This window comes from Halichoerus grypus, chromosome 7, assembly GCF_964656455.1.
Source record: "Halichoerus grypus chromosome 7, mHalGry1.hap1.1, whole genome shotgun sequence".
In the NCBI taxonomy this organism is placed as follows: Eukaryota; Metazoa; Chordata; class Mammalia; order Carnivora; family Phocidae; genus Halichoerus; species Halichoerus grypus.
In genome coordinates this window covers 54,598,599-54,615,722 of record NC_135718.1, presented here as the reverse complement: position 1 = coordinate 54,615,722, position 17,124 = coordinate 54,598,599, and the positions used below count along the sequence as shown (strand labels likewise).

Sequence of the window (17,124 nt, the reverse complement as noted above, 5' to 3'; positions counted from 1 at the left end):
CCACTGTCATTATTATTATTTAAAGATTTATTTATCTATTTTAGAGAGAGAGAGAGTGTGTGCACGCACATGTGTTTGGGGGAGGCGCAGAGGGAGAGGGGAGAGAGAGAATCTCAAGCAGACTCCCCACTGAGCATGAAGCCTGACGCCGGGCTTGATCTCACAAACCTGAGATCATGACCGGAGCTGAAATCAAGAGTTGGATGCTTTAGCAACTGAGCTACCCAGGTGCCCCTATCATCATTATTATTTAACATTATTCTCTGGAAGTATTAGCTAATGCAATTGGACAAGAAAAAAAAGATATAAATATTGGAAGGGAGGTGTGGTCTGATTGAAACTTATAAAAGAGTTTTGACAAGTGTGAAATTAGGTAACCAGGGGACGGAGGAAAGACTTGATCTTGGTGCCTCTGGGGACAGAACTCAGGTTTGAGAAGCTAGGAAATGTAGTGAGATCTCGGTTACCATAGTTGTCCAAGGTGAAGTTGGATACAATGTCATGGGTGCTCCAGTGAAGGTTTCCCATGGGCTGGGAAGGTCATTACAGAATTTCTAAGGGGTGTCCAACAATGGGATTCTAAGGCATTGTTGGTGAGGATACCACATTTCCCTGCCTTTGCTGCAAATGGGTCTCCAGCCTGTTCTCATTATTTAAGGGGAGTGGGGTGGGGGGGTGGTTGTTGAGCCAAAAAACCGGGCAAGGAGAAGCTGACCCCTACATGTGTCCTTAAGCCAAGAATCCCAGGGGTGGCTCTCTCATCTTCAAACTGCAAAACGTTCTAAGCAACATTTCTAAGGTGTGGCAAACAGATGGTGGTACAACATTAACTTAGGTGGCACATGGAGGAACCATTTGATACACTTATATTTATCTTCTTGCATATGAGGAACTTTTATAAATAACATATCAAAAACATGATGCCATGGATATTATTGCTTAGATAAAAACTATATTCAAGTAAAAAAATGAAAAAGGTACATTTAAGAAAACATTAGGAATAGTACAGGTAGTGAACAGTTGTAACGAACTCATGATGGCGGTATGAGAATGGTTCAAGCTTGGGAACCAAGGGCTCTTGTCACTGACTCTGGAGTCTGACAAACCTGGATTCTAATTCTCCAGGCTCCCTTTCATCACATGACATCAAAATAAATGACTTCTGTACACTCGTGTTCTTAGCAGCACTATTCACAACCCAAATGTCCATTGATGGATGAATGCATAAACAAAATGTGACATGGACATTCAATGGAATATTATTCAGCTTAAAAAAAGGAAGGGAATTCTGACACATGCTACAACATGGATGAACCTCGAGGACACTATGCTCAGTGAAATAAACCAGTCACAAAAAGGCCAAATACTGTATGACTCCACTTACACGAGGGCCCTGGAATAGTCAAATCTATAGAAACAGAAAGTAGAAGGATGGTTGCCAGGGGCTGAGGGGAGGGGACAGGGAGTTCGTGTTTGATGGGTGTAGAGTGTCAGTTTTGCAAGATGAGGAGAGTTCTATGGGTGGATGTGGTGATGGTTGCATAATGTGCATGTATTAGCCCTGAGCTGTACTCTTGACAATGGGTAAGATGGTAAGTTTTATGTTAAAAATGCATAAAAATCAACTATAAAAAGTAATGTTATGGACTCATATAATAGGGAAGGATGGGGGACAGTCAGGGGCTGCAGGTGTGACTGATGCTTTGTCCCCTTGGAATGATGATGACCAATGACAGCATCCTTGCAAAAGCCAATATTCCCCTCCTCCCCCTCAAGTCCGTGGATTGGCCAAGTCCAAGTCTGTGATTGGCTCAGCTTGGGTCACATGCTTATCCTACCCCGGAACCAGTCACTGTGCCCAGGGATGGGGTGTTGTGGTTTGGACGGAGCTAGTTTCAGGCTCACCCTGGAAGGAGGGTGGGGGACATCCTGGGCAGCCCCAAACAATGGCTATCGCAGTGCCTAAGGAGACTGGATCCCAAGAAGGACCCAGAGCCATCGGGGAGAAGATTGGAAAGGAAACATCTGTCTTCGTGCTTCAGACAGAGAGGCAGAGGGTAGGGAGAAATTTCAAGGTCTGGAGCTGGGGGAAACTTAAGAGTGACCTAGAAGTGGCTATGGCGTCCTGACCCCATGATGGCCAAATGGGCGCCCCCCCACTGCAACCAGAGGCTGCTGCTAAGCAAAGCATAGAGACTGCACAGGCCTCAGGGGCCACGGCCCAGGGACCAGTCTGGCCTCCAACCCACGTAGGATCTGAGGGCACAGGTGGCCTGGTGCAGGTGACGAGGAAGGCAGGCTGGATGCCACCCACATTTCCAAGAAGGCCATCGACAACTCTGACCCGTGCTTTGTGACAGGTCTGGAACCTTCAAGTTCCCCCAGCTGGCTGTCCCCCTGGGGTTTAGCAATAATTTCCTTAAAACCTGGAAAGAGGATGGGGGCCCGATGAGGGACTTTGAAGACAGTCAGGGAGTGAGTGAGAGCAAACCCTGACAAGCTCCCTATCTGAGAGATGGGGGGAGAGGAACCAGGAGACAGGGGAGGGCGGGATGAGTGGCTGGAAATGAGAGATGAGCAGGCTGGGGGCGGGGGCTGGCCTGTGGAGCACTGACTGAGAAGCCCCGCAGCCCTGGGTTTGCTCCACTATTTATTGCCTGTGTGAACTCCGACATGTTAACTTTTGCTCTAAGCCTTGGATTTCCCACCTGTATAATGTGGATAATGATGCCTGCCCTACATGTTTCAACTCAGTCCCTTTGCCTTTCTCCCTCCGGATAGACCTCGGGGCTGTGGGGAAAGATCTCTTTGCCATCCACCCTCAAAATAGATGAGTAAGAAGCCAGGCCCAGAACACCCTGTCTTTAAGCGCACTGACAATGGGTGCAGAGGCCAGGCGGTGACACGAGAGCATTTTGCAGGGAGTTGCAAAAGCAAGATCAATCTACAGATCTACAATCTACAGGGCTAAGCGGCGCTTTGGAATAGGAAAATGACAAGAATCTGCAGTTGCAAATATTAACCGCTCAGCCATACTTCCTGACCAATTAAAGGGGAGGTAGAAGGATGACCGAAAGAGCTAGGTTTTTTGGTTTTGTTCTTGTGTGTGTGTGTGTGCCAACAAGTATGATTTATTCTGGAAGCAGATATCTTCTAGGATTTTTTACTGTGTGGATTGTTAAAAATCATTCCTCATGGAGTAGGGAGAGACTGTCATACCTACAACTACCGGGCGCAAGGACCCCATTCCATGAACACACCTCTAGGTCAGCCCCTTGACGGGGTTGGACAGGCCAATGTGGGGCTGGAGAGTCTGGGAACGGGGGTTGGGAAGGGAAGCCGAACTGGTGTGTCGGAAAAAAATATTAAATGTGAGAGAAAGTTCCTACACATGCTACAACATGGATGAGCCTTGAGGACATCCTACCCAGTGAACTAAGCCAGTAGCAAAAGGACTAATACGTTGGGACTCACTGATAAGGGGTGCCTGGAGCAGTTCTGTTCATAGGGACGGAGAGTAGGAAGGTGGTTGCCGGGAGCAGAGGGGGGCGAATGCTGTTTGTGTTTAATGGGCACAGAGTTTCAGTTTTGCAAGATGAAGAGAGTTCTGTGGACAGATGGTGGCGATGTTTGCACAACAACGTGAGTGTACTTAATTACCACCGAACTGTACACTTGAAACATGGTTAAAATGGTAAATTTTATGTTATGTGGATGTTACCATAATAAAAAAAAATGGGAAAGAAGGAGAATACAATGCATGTGGGCTTTCTGGGGGCAAACTGGGGGCAGGGATGAGCACAGGGGAGGACAGAGCCAGCGAGATGACAAGGGGCATGCTGCTGCCAGGGGAACATCCTCAGTGGGAGGGGGATCTTTAAAAACACAAGGCGATTTAATATTGACATGATGCTGTTGGCTAGATTCACAGCAGATCCCCATCCAGCCCCTGATCTGGGCTGAAGCTGGCTGCACACACAGGTTTTATGTGAATGGGGTCTTTGAGAAAACCCAGAGGGACCGAATCCATGTGAGCTGCTGTGAGGTGGACCCGTGTTTGCCAGCACGGAAGGAGCCACGGTCCAGGGACCTGACTCAGTGGAAGTAGGAGCTCAGAGCCACAGGTGGCCATAACACTGTGGATTCCCAATGCCTCCCATGTCTCCCTGTCCCGGCTTTCCAGGGAATCTGCAGAAATCTCAAGGAACACTGGACTTCCCAGAGAATCAAAGGCCATCTTCTCTAGATGGTAAAGGATAGCGAAACCCCAGCTGGGTCCCATTTATGGAAGGTCTCTTTCCTCCTTGATCTTTCCAACCACCATTTTGCTAAGGCTTATGCGTTTCGGATTGCAGCTGCCACCTTTGGTGAGGGTTGCTGTTTGGAAGGCAGTAGAACACAGTGGGGAAGATCAGGAGTTCCCCAGCCAGATATGCTGGATTTGGGGCCTGCCCCTGCCACTTACTGTGTGGCTTTGGACAAGTTATTTCACTGTTTGAGCCTCGATTTATTCATCTGTAAAATGGGAGTGATGATATTCATGGTCTGCCTCACAGAGCTTTTGGGAGCATCGAATATGGTACTGCTAGGAACTCAACAGTTGGTATCGATGGTTACTTTATGGAGGCCCGTGGGTTCTGACCTCTGCTCTAACCTACCCAGAGCCCTGTGTGTCTTTGCTCAGGAGGGACAGAGCCTCTTTCTCAGGCTGCCCTTCAGCTCCTAGGAACATAGAACCACTGGGTAAGCCCCGCGTGGGTGGTACCACTTGGGCTTTCTCCAAGGGAATGGGACGGTTCTGTGCAGCCCATCCCTGCTCCTGGAATAAACGACCCCCAAGCACAGACCCACTACAGAGAGTAGAGTGGAATTGTCCTCCTAAAGGGAAGGCAGCCTTTTAATGGGCTCCGTGTGATAGGAAAATCGGTGTTGCTGTTGAGGTGGTGGGGCTGAGAACAGCCTCAAACCTGGGGGCAGCTCCTGAGCAAGGCGGGCAAAGGGACTCGGACTCAGCATTCTGCCTTTGGCTTTGAAGTTCTCTCTTCTGCGTTCTGGCTTGAATGCATCCGAAGAACTTGTGCTCTTCCGATATACTCTGGAGGTAGGGAAGACATCAGTCAGGAGAGGACGGGGAGGGGCCAGGCCCCTAGCTGGGAGCTGCTCCGGAGACCTAGTGGAGCTCTTCTCCCCGCAAGGCCCCAGGCAGATGTGGGTCAAGCCCAGCTTTTGCTCTGGGCTCTGCTGGTGACCTGGAAGGAGCCGACTCCCTTCTCTGAGCTTCACCTCCACCTCTTCTTTCTACACCCAGACAACAAATACTTAGGGAGTACCTACTCCATGCCAGACACTCAGCCCCCTTAGGACCCCCATAGTCCAGTGGGGGAGAATACTGTACATGGCGGGTAGCTGTCCTCTTTTCAGCCCCTGCCCTGGCCAAAGGCACCAGGATGATGCAGCAGCCTCCTCCCTGGTCTCCCCGCATCCCCTCTGGCCCCCGACAGTCCATTCTCTACTCGGCATCCAGAGGCGTCCCCCCAGGCCCTGCTCGTAAGGCTCCAGTGCACCCCCACCCCCTCTGCATGGGACCACAGGCCGGCCCTGCCCACCTATCCCATCTCATTTCTTACCTGTCCTGACCCACAAGGCCCCAGCCACCCTGGCCTGCGTGTGCTTTCACCCACACACTGGGCAGGTGAGAGTCCTACTTCTGGGTTCTCCCTAGACCCGCATCGGGCGGGATCCTGCCTGTTGTTCAGCTCAAGGAGCCTTCTCCACACCCTGCCAGTCCTTCTTACTGTCCCTCACCTTACTCTGCTTTCTTTTCCTTATGGCACCTAATCCCCTCAGATGTTTTTATTTGTTGTCTGCACTCCCTGTCACGAGGAGGATGTAAGCTCATAAAAGCAAGAATGTGTCTGGACTCTTCCCCAGAGCCTAGCTCACAGCTGCTGAGAAGTCTGCATTGAATAAACGAGTGAATAGATGAATGGACAGAACGGGCAGCTTCATCTCCAGGGTCCTTGGATCCCCCGAGGCATACAGCCAGGGGGGGCCTTGGGGAGCCCCCAGGATGATCTGCTGCGTGGAATCTTACCTGGTTTGTCGCCTTTGGGTAGGGGCGGTGTCTTCGTCTTCTTCGGGGATTGGCTATAACGGACACAAAGACAAGGCTGGGAAGGTGAGGCGGGGGCAGAGTAGCAGGGTGCGGGGCGGGGGGGCAGGGAAGGAACTGCTCCAGGGAGACGCATGAGCCGCCCCTCCTGGAGATCCCCAAAGCATCGGCTCCCCTGTCAGGAACCACCCCAGCAGGACCCTGAGAGATAACTGTGACTCCTTTGCCTGGCTGTGGCCACAAGGAACCAAGGCCCTCTGGCCCTCTGGAGCGGTAAGGGAGGCCCCAGCCCACGGCAGCCCACCCCAGCCCCCGCTTGGCTCCCGCTTCCTGGCAGAGAGGAAAGCTTCCTCCGTGAGTGGAGAAACCGGAGCTCCTGCTACCCTAATAGAGGACTTGAGCAAGCCTGTTTACACACCCCATGTAATTGTCCTCCCTACAACTCTGGGAGAGGGGTTTTGAGAGGTGCAACTGAGGCCCGCGGATGGGCGGTGGCTTGCCTGAGCTCACAGTGTAGCCTACCTTCCTCCTGGGCCTCCCCTGGTCTCAGAGCAGAAAATAGAACCCAGCTCAGGGCCAGAGCAAGAACCCAGGTCTTCAACAAACCTAAATGAGCACAAGCACCTGCCCCCTTCTCACCAAGCTGCAACCACCCCCAAACTTAACTAACATTCCCTAGAGTGAGCACATTCCTGCCTCCCCTTCCTGACGGCCCCCACTCTCTCACTGGCTCCTTCAAATCCTCCCTATCCCAGCAGCGTTCCCCAAGCTCTATCAGAAAAAACTCGGGAGATTGTCAAAATGACGCATCCCCTGGCTCATCCCCAACCTGCCGTGTAGGAATCTCTAGGAATCTGCATTTTTCACAAGGTCTCTGGCAAATCTACATGCTGCTGGGCTGGGAAGTTAGACCGGCCCGAGGCTGAATCCTAGCTCTGCTGCTGGTCAGCTGGGTGACTTTGGGCCGCCATTCAACTGTTGCTGAGCCTGAGTTTTCCAATCTGTAAAATGGGGGTACTGCTGCCTCCGCGGGTGGTTGCGTAGGCTGCAAATACGTGAGCCTTCTGCTGTCAGGCGGCACGGTGGTCACGCATTATTGCCAGTTCCGTTGCCGACACCTGGCCCTACTCACCTGCCTTGTGAGGACTTCCCTAACCTTCCCTTGCCCTATGTCCTCCGCTGTGCGAGGCGCTTAACGCCGCCATTAAGGTACTTCTGCTGGCCTGCTAGCTTTCCGTCTCTTCTTGCCTTCCCAAAGACCGAGCGCGGGAGGGCTCGACGTGGCTTCTCCAGCCCTGCCCTGCTACAGCTGACACAGGTCACCCCTTGGGCATTCCCCAGGGCCAGCCGCCGAGGCCTGGGCTGGCAGAGGGGCCTTCAGGCAGCACGGGCACGCCTGGGGGGGGTCCCCGGGGGAGGGGCTGCACCTCCTCCCCCTCCAGCACAGGCTCAGTGAGCCCAGGCTGTGGCCAGTGCCCGGATCCCTTCTCCAGACCAGCCCGGCCTCACCTGGGAGGGACGTGAGGGAACAGTTCTGGGAACAGAGGGGCAGGTGAGTGGTGTGGAGCCCACCTGTAGGGTGGCTGTTGCCTCTCTTGAGATGGCTCTTGGACTTCCTGGAGCTGATCGAGAAGTTTTTCCACCGGGATAGAGTCTAGGGGCTGCGGAAGGAGCTGAGCCACCGCTGTCTGCAGGAGTCCCAGTGCTAGGTCTTTCTCTGTAAGCACAGCCGGGGGGGCACGGTCCTCAGTGGTAAGACCCACCCTGTCCTGTCCCCACAAAGGGACAGGCTGGAAGCAGGGCCTCCAGCTCTTCTGCCCAACTCTGGCCCAGGGCAACTCTCTCTAACCATCTGACATTCTGCCTCCAGGTCCCCTTTGGGGGGGCCCCCCTTCTGTCCTGGCCCCTATGTATGCAGAGCACCTAGCCCGTCCCCACCTGTCACCACACGATCACATGCATGTGCCTTGTTCTTGGCCCCCTTTGGCCCACCCAGCAGCCATGCCTCCAGGGGACCTGCCTCTGGCCCCTGCCCTGCCTCTCCTCCTCCTCTCCCTCCATCTCCCATCAGCACTCCTCAACCCCCCACTTAGATACACCCACCCACCATCCCAGTGTGTGCACGTGTGTCCGCTCATGTGTCCCCGTGCGTATGTTGTGTCTGGGTGTGCATGTTTCCCACAGTGCTGAGTGAGGGGGTCTGTCTGCTGAAGACATATCTGGACTTCTCCGTCCCAGGTGCCAAGGGTGGTGGTCAGCCCGAGGTCCCCTCCGAGAAGTAGGGTGGTGGGAGTCCTGCCAAGGGGGCGGGAGGAGGGAGCAGAGGGGCCATCCGGCTGGAACAGGTTCATTTGGGGCTTCAAAAATGAGCAGCAGCCCAGGGGGAAGGCCCTGGGTGGGAGCCGAGTGACATCCAGAGAACAAGGCCCTCAACAGCCTCCAGCCCAAGAAAGCCCGGGGCACAGGCCGTGTCCTCACCCTTCGGGGGAGCATACAGGAGCCAGAACTGGATGGCGCTCAAGGAGTCTGTCTGCAGGATCTGACAAAGGAGCTCCAGGATCTGCGGGCAGGACGACAGGCCCCGGTCAGTGTGTCCGGATGGCATGTCCCAGCCAGCAGCACGGGCCCCTCTCCCACAACGTGGGCTCCCAGAGCCACATGCTTGGCTGAACTGGTCCCCACCATGGCTCCTGCCTGTGACTTTGCACCTTACAGAGCACCTTCTCTGCCACCAGTCCCGGAGGAAGAGTCTTAACCTCCTCACAGGACAGAGGAAGAATCGGAGGCCTTGAAGGAGGAGGACACCCAGCAGGGAGACTGTGGCAGAACGAAGCTTCGGAGTCATGTCTATGGACCCCTCCTCCCTGAACCCCACGTGGGCTGATTGTACCCCAAAGTCCTTCACTGGGAAGGCAAAGTGAGAGCGGGTTGGTCAGCAGCTCAGAGACGCACCGAGTCCCAGATCCCTGAGTCCTTGGCGTGGGGATTTCAGGAACCCCACAGGCCTTCCCACCCTGGAGCTCCCAGGGTCTGGAGATGCGAGCATGGAGGTGGGGTGAGCCCAGTGGGCAGGCTGAGGGTCAGGGCTGGCTGATTCTGCAGACTGCCCAGCCTGGGGCTCCATCTCGCCGAGCAGCGTGCACACTTCTCTCTCGGCCACTTCCTTGGCCGCTTCCTCAGCCTCGGGCATCTCTGCCACTTCCGGGCCCTCTTCCACCTGTGTTCTCCAGGTAAGTGTCATCGGGGGGAGATCCAGCTCTGGGTCGGGTGGGATATGGGGGCTCCCTAGGCGGGGCTGCTGATGGCGGCTGTGGCTACGGTCGGCTGGAGTTGGGGCCCGCGGTATGAGGTGGAGCCCCTGGAGTCCTAGGAAAGTGGGGTCCCCTCAGTGCTTGGCAGTTGGTCTTCCCAGGACCTGACGGGGCCTCTCAGTCCCCAGTAGGTCTGCCTCATCCTTGGCAGAGTGGAACCGGGCCGAGACTCTTCCCAGGCCTCTGCCTGCTAGGGTGCCCCCTCAGCCCCAGATACCCACCTGTTGCAGTGACCCCCACCCTGGGTCTGCCCCTGGGCCCTTCTCCGTTCTCCGCGTCCAACTTACCTGCCCTGGGCCCCCTCCCCACAGGACCCGAGAACCTAATTCCAGGCAAGGTGAGGCCGCCCTATGGTGGAGAAAGTACTGTTCTAGTGCCGGCTATGCTGCTCCCTCGCTGGGGACCTGGGCCACAGATTGTCACCTGGCAGGGCCTTAGCCTCCCCGTCTGTGGAATGGGGGTTCCGGGCCCTGTCTGCTGTGGCCACTTCACTGGGCTCTTGTAAGTCTCCAAAGAGACTGCAGGCTTGAAAGCGCTGGTCACGGGAAGGGTGTCAGGATGGTGGTGCAGGGTCTAACCTTCCCTGGAGAACATGTATGCATTTGAAAAGGGACCGTGAGATACAGCCTCAACCCTCTGGCGTTGGTCCCGGACTCATCTCAGGCCTTGACGGGGAAACTTGCACAGGAAAGAGGTGGGTCTGTGCGTCACCGTGGCAGAGACCAAACCCCTCCGAGCGTGGGGAGACCCAGCTGGGGCTGGCCTGGCTGGCTGTCATTCCCCCACTGTAGCTCCCTTAGCCCTTCGCGACAACACGTTCATGCTCCCAGCTTGGGTAGATCATGGAACTAAAGCCCCGAGGGGAGAAGGCCTTCAAAGAGAGGGAGAGCCTCCCGCAGAAACCTGGAAGCAACAGGGGATTGGATCCAGGGGCTTGACTCCCAGGCGGGGAGTTTCTGGGGCTGACAGTTTCAGGTACAAGTATCCCCTGGGAGAGGCCACACTGCCTTTTTTTTTTTTAAGAGAGAGAGAGAGGTGGGGGGAGGGGCAGAGGGAGAGGAAGAGAGGATCTTAAGCAGGCTCCACCTCAGCGTGGAGCCCGAAGCGGGGCTCCGTCTCATGACCCTGAGATCATGACCTGAGCCAAAATCAAGAGTTTGATGCTTAACCGATTGAGCCCCCAGGTGCCCCGAGAGGCCACACTTTAAAGCAGTTTGTAAGCACCCCATTTGGGATTGCTGTGAGCCAGGGAGCAGCACCACCATGTTTGCAGCCCTCAGACCAGGCGTCCATTGGGCCGTAGTTCCCAGCGTTCCCAGGGCCTCACCAGCAGCTCCTGATCCTGCAGGACGATGGTCTGGACTCCTCCATCTTTGCCAGAAGGATAAATCCGTGGGCCCTGGCGGGAGTGGCGGCGACCAATGGGTTGGGTGGAAGTGGGGATGAGCCTCCCGGTCTCGGCCGAGTACTTTGCCCCTTGCTCCCGCTGAGGCTCCTCCTTCTGCTGGGATCAAAGTGGCCAGAGACTCCAGGCAGTGAGAGAGAGATTGAGAGAGAGAGAGAGAGAGGCTCAAGGAAGAAGGCAGAGGGGAAGAGAAGGAGGCCCTGTCACACCTCCAGGGCATCACCTCGCCTCCTGGAATCCTAGCATCACAACATTGCAGGGAACTGGGAGGATGACCAGGCCAGCCCCACCCTGTTCTATACTCTGGGGCCTCTCTATAGGCAAAGTTCTTCCTCCTGAAACTTCTTGAATTCTGGAGCCCCTCTGAAGTCCTCATATTTCCTCCTAGGGAGACCCTCCTTCCCTCTCCACCCCTGTGCCCATCAGAGATCTGAAAGCAGTATCCCAGGCTGAAGGCCCCCATTGCCTACCTTAACTCCCAGCTCAGCTGCCCCCAAGCTTGTCCCCAAGAGCTTGTCATTCTTTCTTTGCCCTGGGAAACCCTCCTGAGCCAGGCTTGCGGGTATGAGGCCTGGGACCTCCTACCCCTGCAACCCCAGTTGAGACTGGTAGTATGCATCTTCTGATTTTATTTATGTATGTATGTATGTATGTATTTATTTATATTTTTTATTTTAGAGGGAGCAAGAGAACCCATGTGCGTGAGCAGTTGGGGGGGGGGTGCGCAGAGGAAAAGGGAGAGAAGCAGACTCCCCGCCGAGCACAGAGCCCGACACCCAACATGGGGCTCGATCCCAGGACCCTGAGGTCAAGAGTCGGACACTCAACTGACTGAGCCACACAGGAGCCCCTACACTTCTCCCCATTTTAAAGATAAGAAAACTGAGACCCAGAAAGCTTAGCTGAGTTGCCGTGATCATTGCAGTGAGTTAGCCGCAAAGCAGGAAGGAGAACTCTGTTGCCCAAGACAAGGGCAGAACCAGACTCTGTCCCAAGGGCCAGACCTGTCCTCAGTCCAATTCCAAATACCTCCAAGCTGCCTCCCAATTGTCTTTACTGGATTACTAACAAATGGCACCCAGGAGGTCCCCCCATCCTGTTTGAAATCCTTCAGGGATTCTCCAGTCCTTATGAGATTCGACACTACAGGAAGTTCAGAAATTAAGAACAAGCTCCTCTTTTTGCCCACATTCAAAGTTGGCCCCTTCTCACCTTCCCCGCCCCCCCCAACATGGCTGCCCACTTATCCCTGCACTTCAGCCGCGGTCTCTAAGGATGTCCTGCATTTCCCAGCTTCTGAGCTTTTGTGCTGCAGGCCTCACTAGGAACGCCTCCCTTGCCCACTTCCAAACATCCCACCTGTGTTATGAACCCTTCTTGGATTTCTCCACCTAGCCACCTTCTCTTCTCCTTGGAGCCCTTGCTGCAACCCTTCTCCTTCAGGTTGGTGTTCTGCGGCCCCCTCCTCCCCGTGCCAACAGCCCCCCACTCTTGTGGACACGGGCTCTACTGCCCGTGAGGTGGAACCCACTTGGGAGGGGTTTTGTTACAAAGGGCTGGACCCTTCGGATCTCTTCCCAGGCAGCTCCTTTGTTCTGCACCCACCTCTTTGCTCTTCAGCTCATTCTCCTTGGTGAAGATGGCCACCTGGGAAGCCAGGTCCCTCAACTCCTTCTTCCAGGCCTCTGGGAAGACATTGCCAGCTGATACCTGGGGTCCTCCTCCCTGCCCTCCCTGTGGGACCCAGCATTGGGAGGGCTGTAGGGGGAAGCGGGGAAGAGCCTGCTCACCTCCCCAGCCTTCCGCCTTATATCTTACAGGGAAAGGGGGAGGCGGTAACCTTGAGGGAAGGAGGAGGAATCCACCCCTTGGTGGGTGAGTGTGGTCACTACTGGAGGGGGCCGACGTTGATATCCTAGCCTGTGGCTTCACTGGGAGATGCTAGAGATGCTTGGCTACCTGGGCCAAGATGAGTGCAGGTTAATCCAGCTTTGCCTCTCTTAGGCACCTGAGGCCAGCACTGAGACTCAGTTGCTGCGCTGTCCCAGTCACTCAGATATTGACCTGCTCCTGCCGAAGTTGGGGACATGGCACTGCGGTGAGCCTCCCTAGCCTCTCTGCCCTGCACAGCTGTCCTGGATCCTCCCCGGGGCCTCTCCCGGCCCCCACCCCACCAGTGGGCTTCCCCTTGACCCTCAGGGAAGGGCAAGGAGCAGGGCAGGGCAGTGGCTGCCGGAAAACTGCTACTCCAGCTCCGTCTCCGGCTGACTGCTCCGAATGGCCGGTGCCTGAGCATCCAAGTGACTCAACATTTCCAATATCGTTCCTATTTGTGGCTGTAAGTCACATGACTGTGGCCCAAATCTGCCTGTCGTCTGATTGTCATTACTCCTCAAACACCTCAAATCGGAGTAGGGGCCACGTTTCTGAGGACCTGGGGGATGGGGAAGTATGCAGATGCTGCTGTCTGAGGAAATGAGGAAAAATCTAGGGTACCCCACAGGACCCCACTGACCTAAGAGCTCTTTCCTTCCCAGGAACCTGGAGAGGGGCTGCTGCCCAAGTACCCACCAGAAGAAAGCCGGGGTTCCCGATTGGACTGCGGGTCTCCGATGGGGACAGAGATGGTGGGCATCCCCATCAGACAGCGGGTTAAAAGTGTGGCTTGAGGCAAGGGGGCCAGAGAGAACTCGTCTCTGACGACACACACGGGCTTCCCGGTGAGATCTGTGAAGGGTGAAAGGCCATGGGAAGGAGGTGGGTGGACCCCAGGAACCCCAGGAGGCTGGGAGGAGCTGGTGGGCAGGGAGAACACTGAGCCCGCTTCTTCCATAACCACAAGCCCATAGATCGCTGGACCTGGGAGGCCCTTCGGCCACAGAGGCCTTACCCACGGGGACATTAGAGTGGACTGTGACAGGCTGTGCTCAGGGTCACCCAGCGAGTCAGGCAGAGGTGAGATAGGAACCCAGGCTTCCTGGGACCCTAGTCTTGGGCTCCTTCCGATTTTCTAGGACAGAGCAAAGAACTGCAGGTGTGAACACACAGAGGTAGGCAGCTTAAAGAGGAGGACATGGGGCTGGGGCATTAACCCACAGTCTGTGACCAGAGGGGCCTGGGCTCAAATCACAGGGAGTGAGATTTAGCCAGACCCCCTGGATAAAACTCCTTGCCATCTGTCAGCCGTGCAGGGCAGCCTGGAGGAGGTGGTGAGCAGCTTACACACGAGGACCCTTCTGGCTTCCAGTCTGTGTGACCGTGTATTGTCGTCCATCGTGAAGCTTCGAGGACCAGCCTGGGTAGGATCTAGCATGGTGGCTCACTCTGTCCTTCCGGAAACACTCTCCTTTTGGTCGGGCGTCCCCTCATTCTCCTGGTCCCTCCTAACTCGCAGGCCGCTCCTCACCTCCTCTGCTCCTTCCTTCTCACCTCCTTGCCCCCTCGGCCTTGGGGTCCCTGGGCTCTCCTGCATCTACACAGGCTCTGGGCTTGCCCATCCAAGCACGCCACTTCCAATGCCGTCCCTCCTTGAATGGCCACATCGGCATCTCTTGCCTGAACCCTGGGCCCGGCTGCCTACTCTGCACTTCTACCCTCAAGCCTGAAAGGTATGTGGAGTCTCACATCTCCCGGGGCCCCACCAAATTCCCCATCCCTCCCCCACCCTGCGCTGGCCCTTGCTTCAGGCTTTTTTGCCTCACAGCCAATGTGACTCTGGTTTTCTAGTCACTCAGGCCCAGCACCTGGGAATCATCCCTGACTGCTCTCTGCCTTTCCTACTCATTTTTAACCACTCTCCAAATCCTGTTGGCTTCACCTCCATGTATCTCCAGAACAGGGCCACTCACTCTTCCACTGCTACCTCCTTGGTCCATGCCACCCTCCAGACAGTGGCCAACATATCACTTCTGTCACTTCTTTGCCTTTACTTTTCAATGGCTCTCGTTGACTCAGTGAGATGGCTCAATGGCAAGTGGGGTGACCTCCAAGGCCCACATGATCAGGACCCTCACCACCTCTCTGGTGCATCTCCTTTCTACCCCTCCTTACTCTGCTCCAGCCACACTGGCTTCCTTGCTGATCCTCCAGCAGAGCCAGGATTCGTGCCTCAGGGCCTTTGCACTTGCTGTTCCCTCTGCCTGGGACATTCTTTCCCCCAATATCCACATGGTTCATGCCCTCTCTCCTTTAGTTCTTTGCTCAAATGCCATGCTATTGATGAGGTCTCCTTCCCTCTAGAGCCTTGGCACTTCCTACACTCTGACACCTTACCTATTTCCTATCCTTTCCCACCAGAGTCAGCTCCATGAGGTCAGGGACTCTTACTCACTGTCATATCCCCAGCGCCTAAAATAGGGCCTGACTTCACACTCAATAGATATTTGATGGACAGATGGCTAAGTGGATGAATTGGCCTGAGTTCGAGAACAGAGTGCAGTTCTGGGGTAGAACATTCATCCCTTTCTCTGATTTGTAAAATGGGAAGATCGGCAATGAGGGGCATCATCTACGGCTACACAGTCTGCCTCGGAGCCTGCCCCCCAGGTCAAGTCTTTGCTCGACCAAGTGCTTGCAAGTGGCCAAGCAGCTCTCTGACCCTGACCAAATCCCCATCCTCTCTGAGTCTCAGCTTGGAAACAGGGGCTGGGTCCTCCCTTTCCAGTTTTTAAGACGGCCCTGCCACCTCCAGCCGGGCCCCTACCTACCCCAGGCCTACCTTGGATATGGGTCACGCGTTGTGGGTGGGGGTGGTGTCGGGAGAAGAAGGAGTGGTGGCTGAGGCGGCCAAAGCGGTAGGCACCAGGGGTTTGAGGCTTGGGGGTCTTCAGTGCCGTTTGGATCAGCTGGAAATCCACGATCCCTGGGATCATCAGTTCTTTCTGTGGCCTGCCGTCCCCGTGGCTCCTTGGCCTGTGCTCTGACTTCTTTTCAGGCTTCAGCTCAGCCCTTGGACTGGAAGAGAAGGTCAAGAAGCTAATGGAACCTCCTGGCAGCAAGGCCCACCCGGCTCGGAGCTCGGTGCTCATCTGCAGTCTATTCCCGAGACACTCTGAAATCGGTTTCCAGGATTTCACTTCCACCCCCATGGCACCCAAAGCCGGGCCTCCCCCCAGGGTCCTCTCCCAACTGGTACAATCCAGTCCCAGGGAGCCTTCTGTCTTCCTAAGATGCCTTAGCAGGGAGCTAGGATTTATTTGAGAGAACTCAGACGGAATCTCCCAAAACCTCAGTCTTCTCCCAGAAACCCTCTCTCAGGCCAGAAAAAAGAAGCCATAGACCCACCTACTCATCCAAATACCTGGGTTGGAACAAAGGTACCTTATATGCACAGACAGACACAGCCAGGGCCTCTCCCCAAGCTGACTGCTGGCAGCCCAGGAGAAGCCAGCTAGAGGCGGTCCCCCGGCCCCCGTGCCCCCAGGCGGTCTTGGCCCAGATTCAGCGTCCAGAGGCCAAAGCTGGAGCACCGAGGCCAGACAGCGCCTTTTCCTGTGGGGGCCCCTCCCGGGAGACGCAGAGCTGATGGGGCTGCTTTCAGAGTAGCAACGCTGCAGGGACGCGTCAAGCTCTTGCTCGGCTTCGCTGGAGATAAGCTTCTCGGGTTGTCTGTCCTCCACCCTGCACCCCTGCCCTCTGCTGAGGATGCCGGGCCCTGCCTCTGGAGGGCAGCTCGAAGTCAGTCCAGCAAGGATTCAAAGGTGGGTGATCTCCGCCTGGGGCCCGGTGGGACCACCTGCCTGCGCGCTGTCTGCATTCCCTTCTCCCGCCGGCCCTGGCTGAAGGGAGGCCCTCTGGAGAAGAGATGGGCTCTGGATATGCTAAGCAAGGTGCTCTGCCCCAGGACCCTCTGAGGATTTCGCTGACCAGGCCCCTGAGTTTTCTGTGCCGTCCTCGATTGGCCTCTAAGGGATCTGGGACTTAAAGAAATAAAGCAAACCTTCTCTGAAAGCTGCAGTTACCTGGCCTCCCCTACCCCAACTGATGGAGGATGTCACCCCTTAAAAACCCCAGGACTTCTAGCACTAGGCGCTTCTGCCCCCTGCCACCATGTCCTCTCCTTCCAGGGAAGGACCCAGTTTGTGACCTGTGCTAACTCAGGCCCGAGAACCCACCCGGGGCCTGGCTGAGGGCAGCAGAAGGTGAGGCCTCTCCGTCTGTTGGGTTCCCCCCCGCCATCTTCGTCTCCCACCCCGCCCTGCCCCCACCACCTCCTTGGTCAGCAGCGGGGGGGCCCACGGGGGGTCTTGCCTCATCAGTGGATGTTCAGCCAACTGGGTCTTCACCTCCGCAGCCAT

The 17,124-nt window shown here is 55.7% G+C and overlaps 1 protein-coding gene across 1 annotated transcript; it reads right to left on the bottom strand.

Annotated features, from left to right (window-relative positions):
• Positions 1-5,009: 5,009 nt before the first annotated feature.
• Positions 5,010-17,124, bottom strand: TBATA (thymus, brain and testes associated). Its single transcript, XM_036083962.2, has 9 exons — positions 17,078-17,124; positions 15,546-15,781; positions 13,400-13,555; positions 12,434-12,513; positions 10,751-10,927; positions 8,591-8,672; positions 7,685-7,829; positions 6,095-6,147; positions 5,010-5,095 (listed from the first exon to the last, which is right to left on the bottom strand). Exons 1-9 carry the CDS (start codon positions 17,122-17,124, stop codon positions 5,010-5,012), a joined length of 1,062 nt encoding a protein of 353 aa, XP_035939855.2.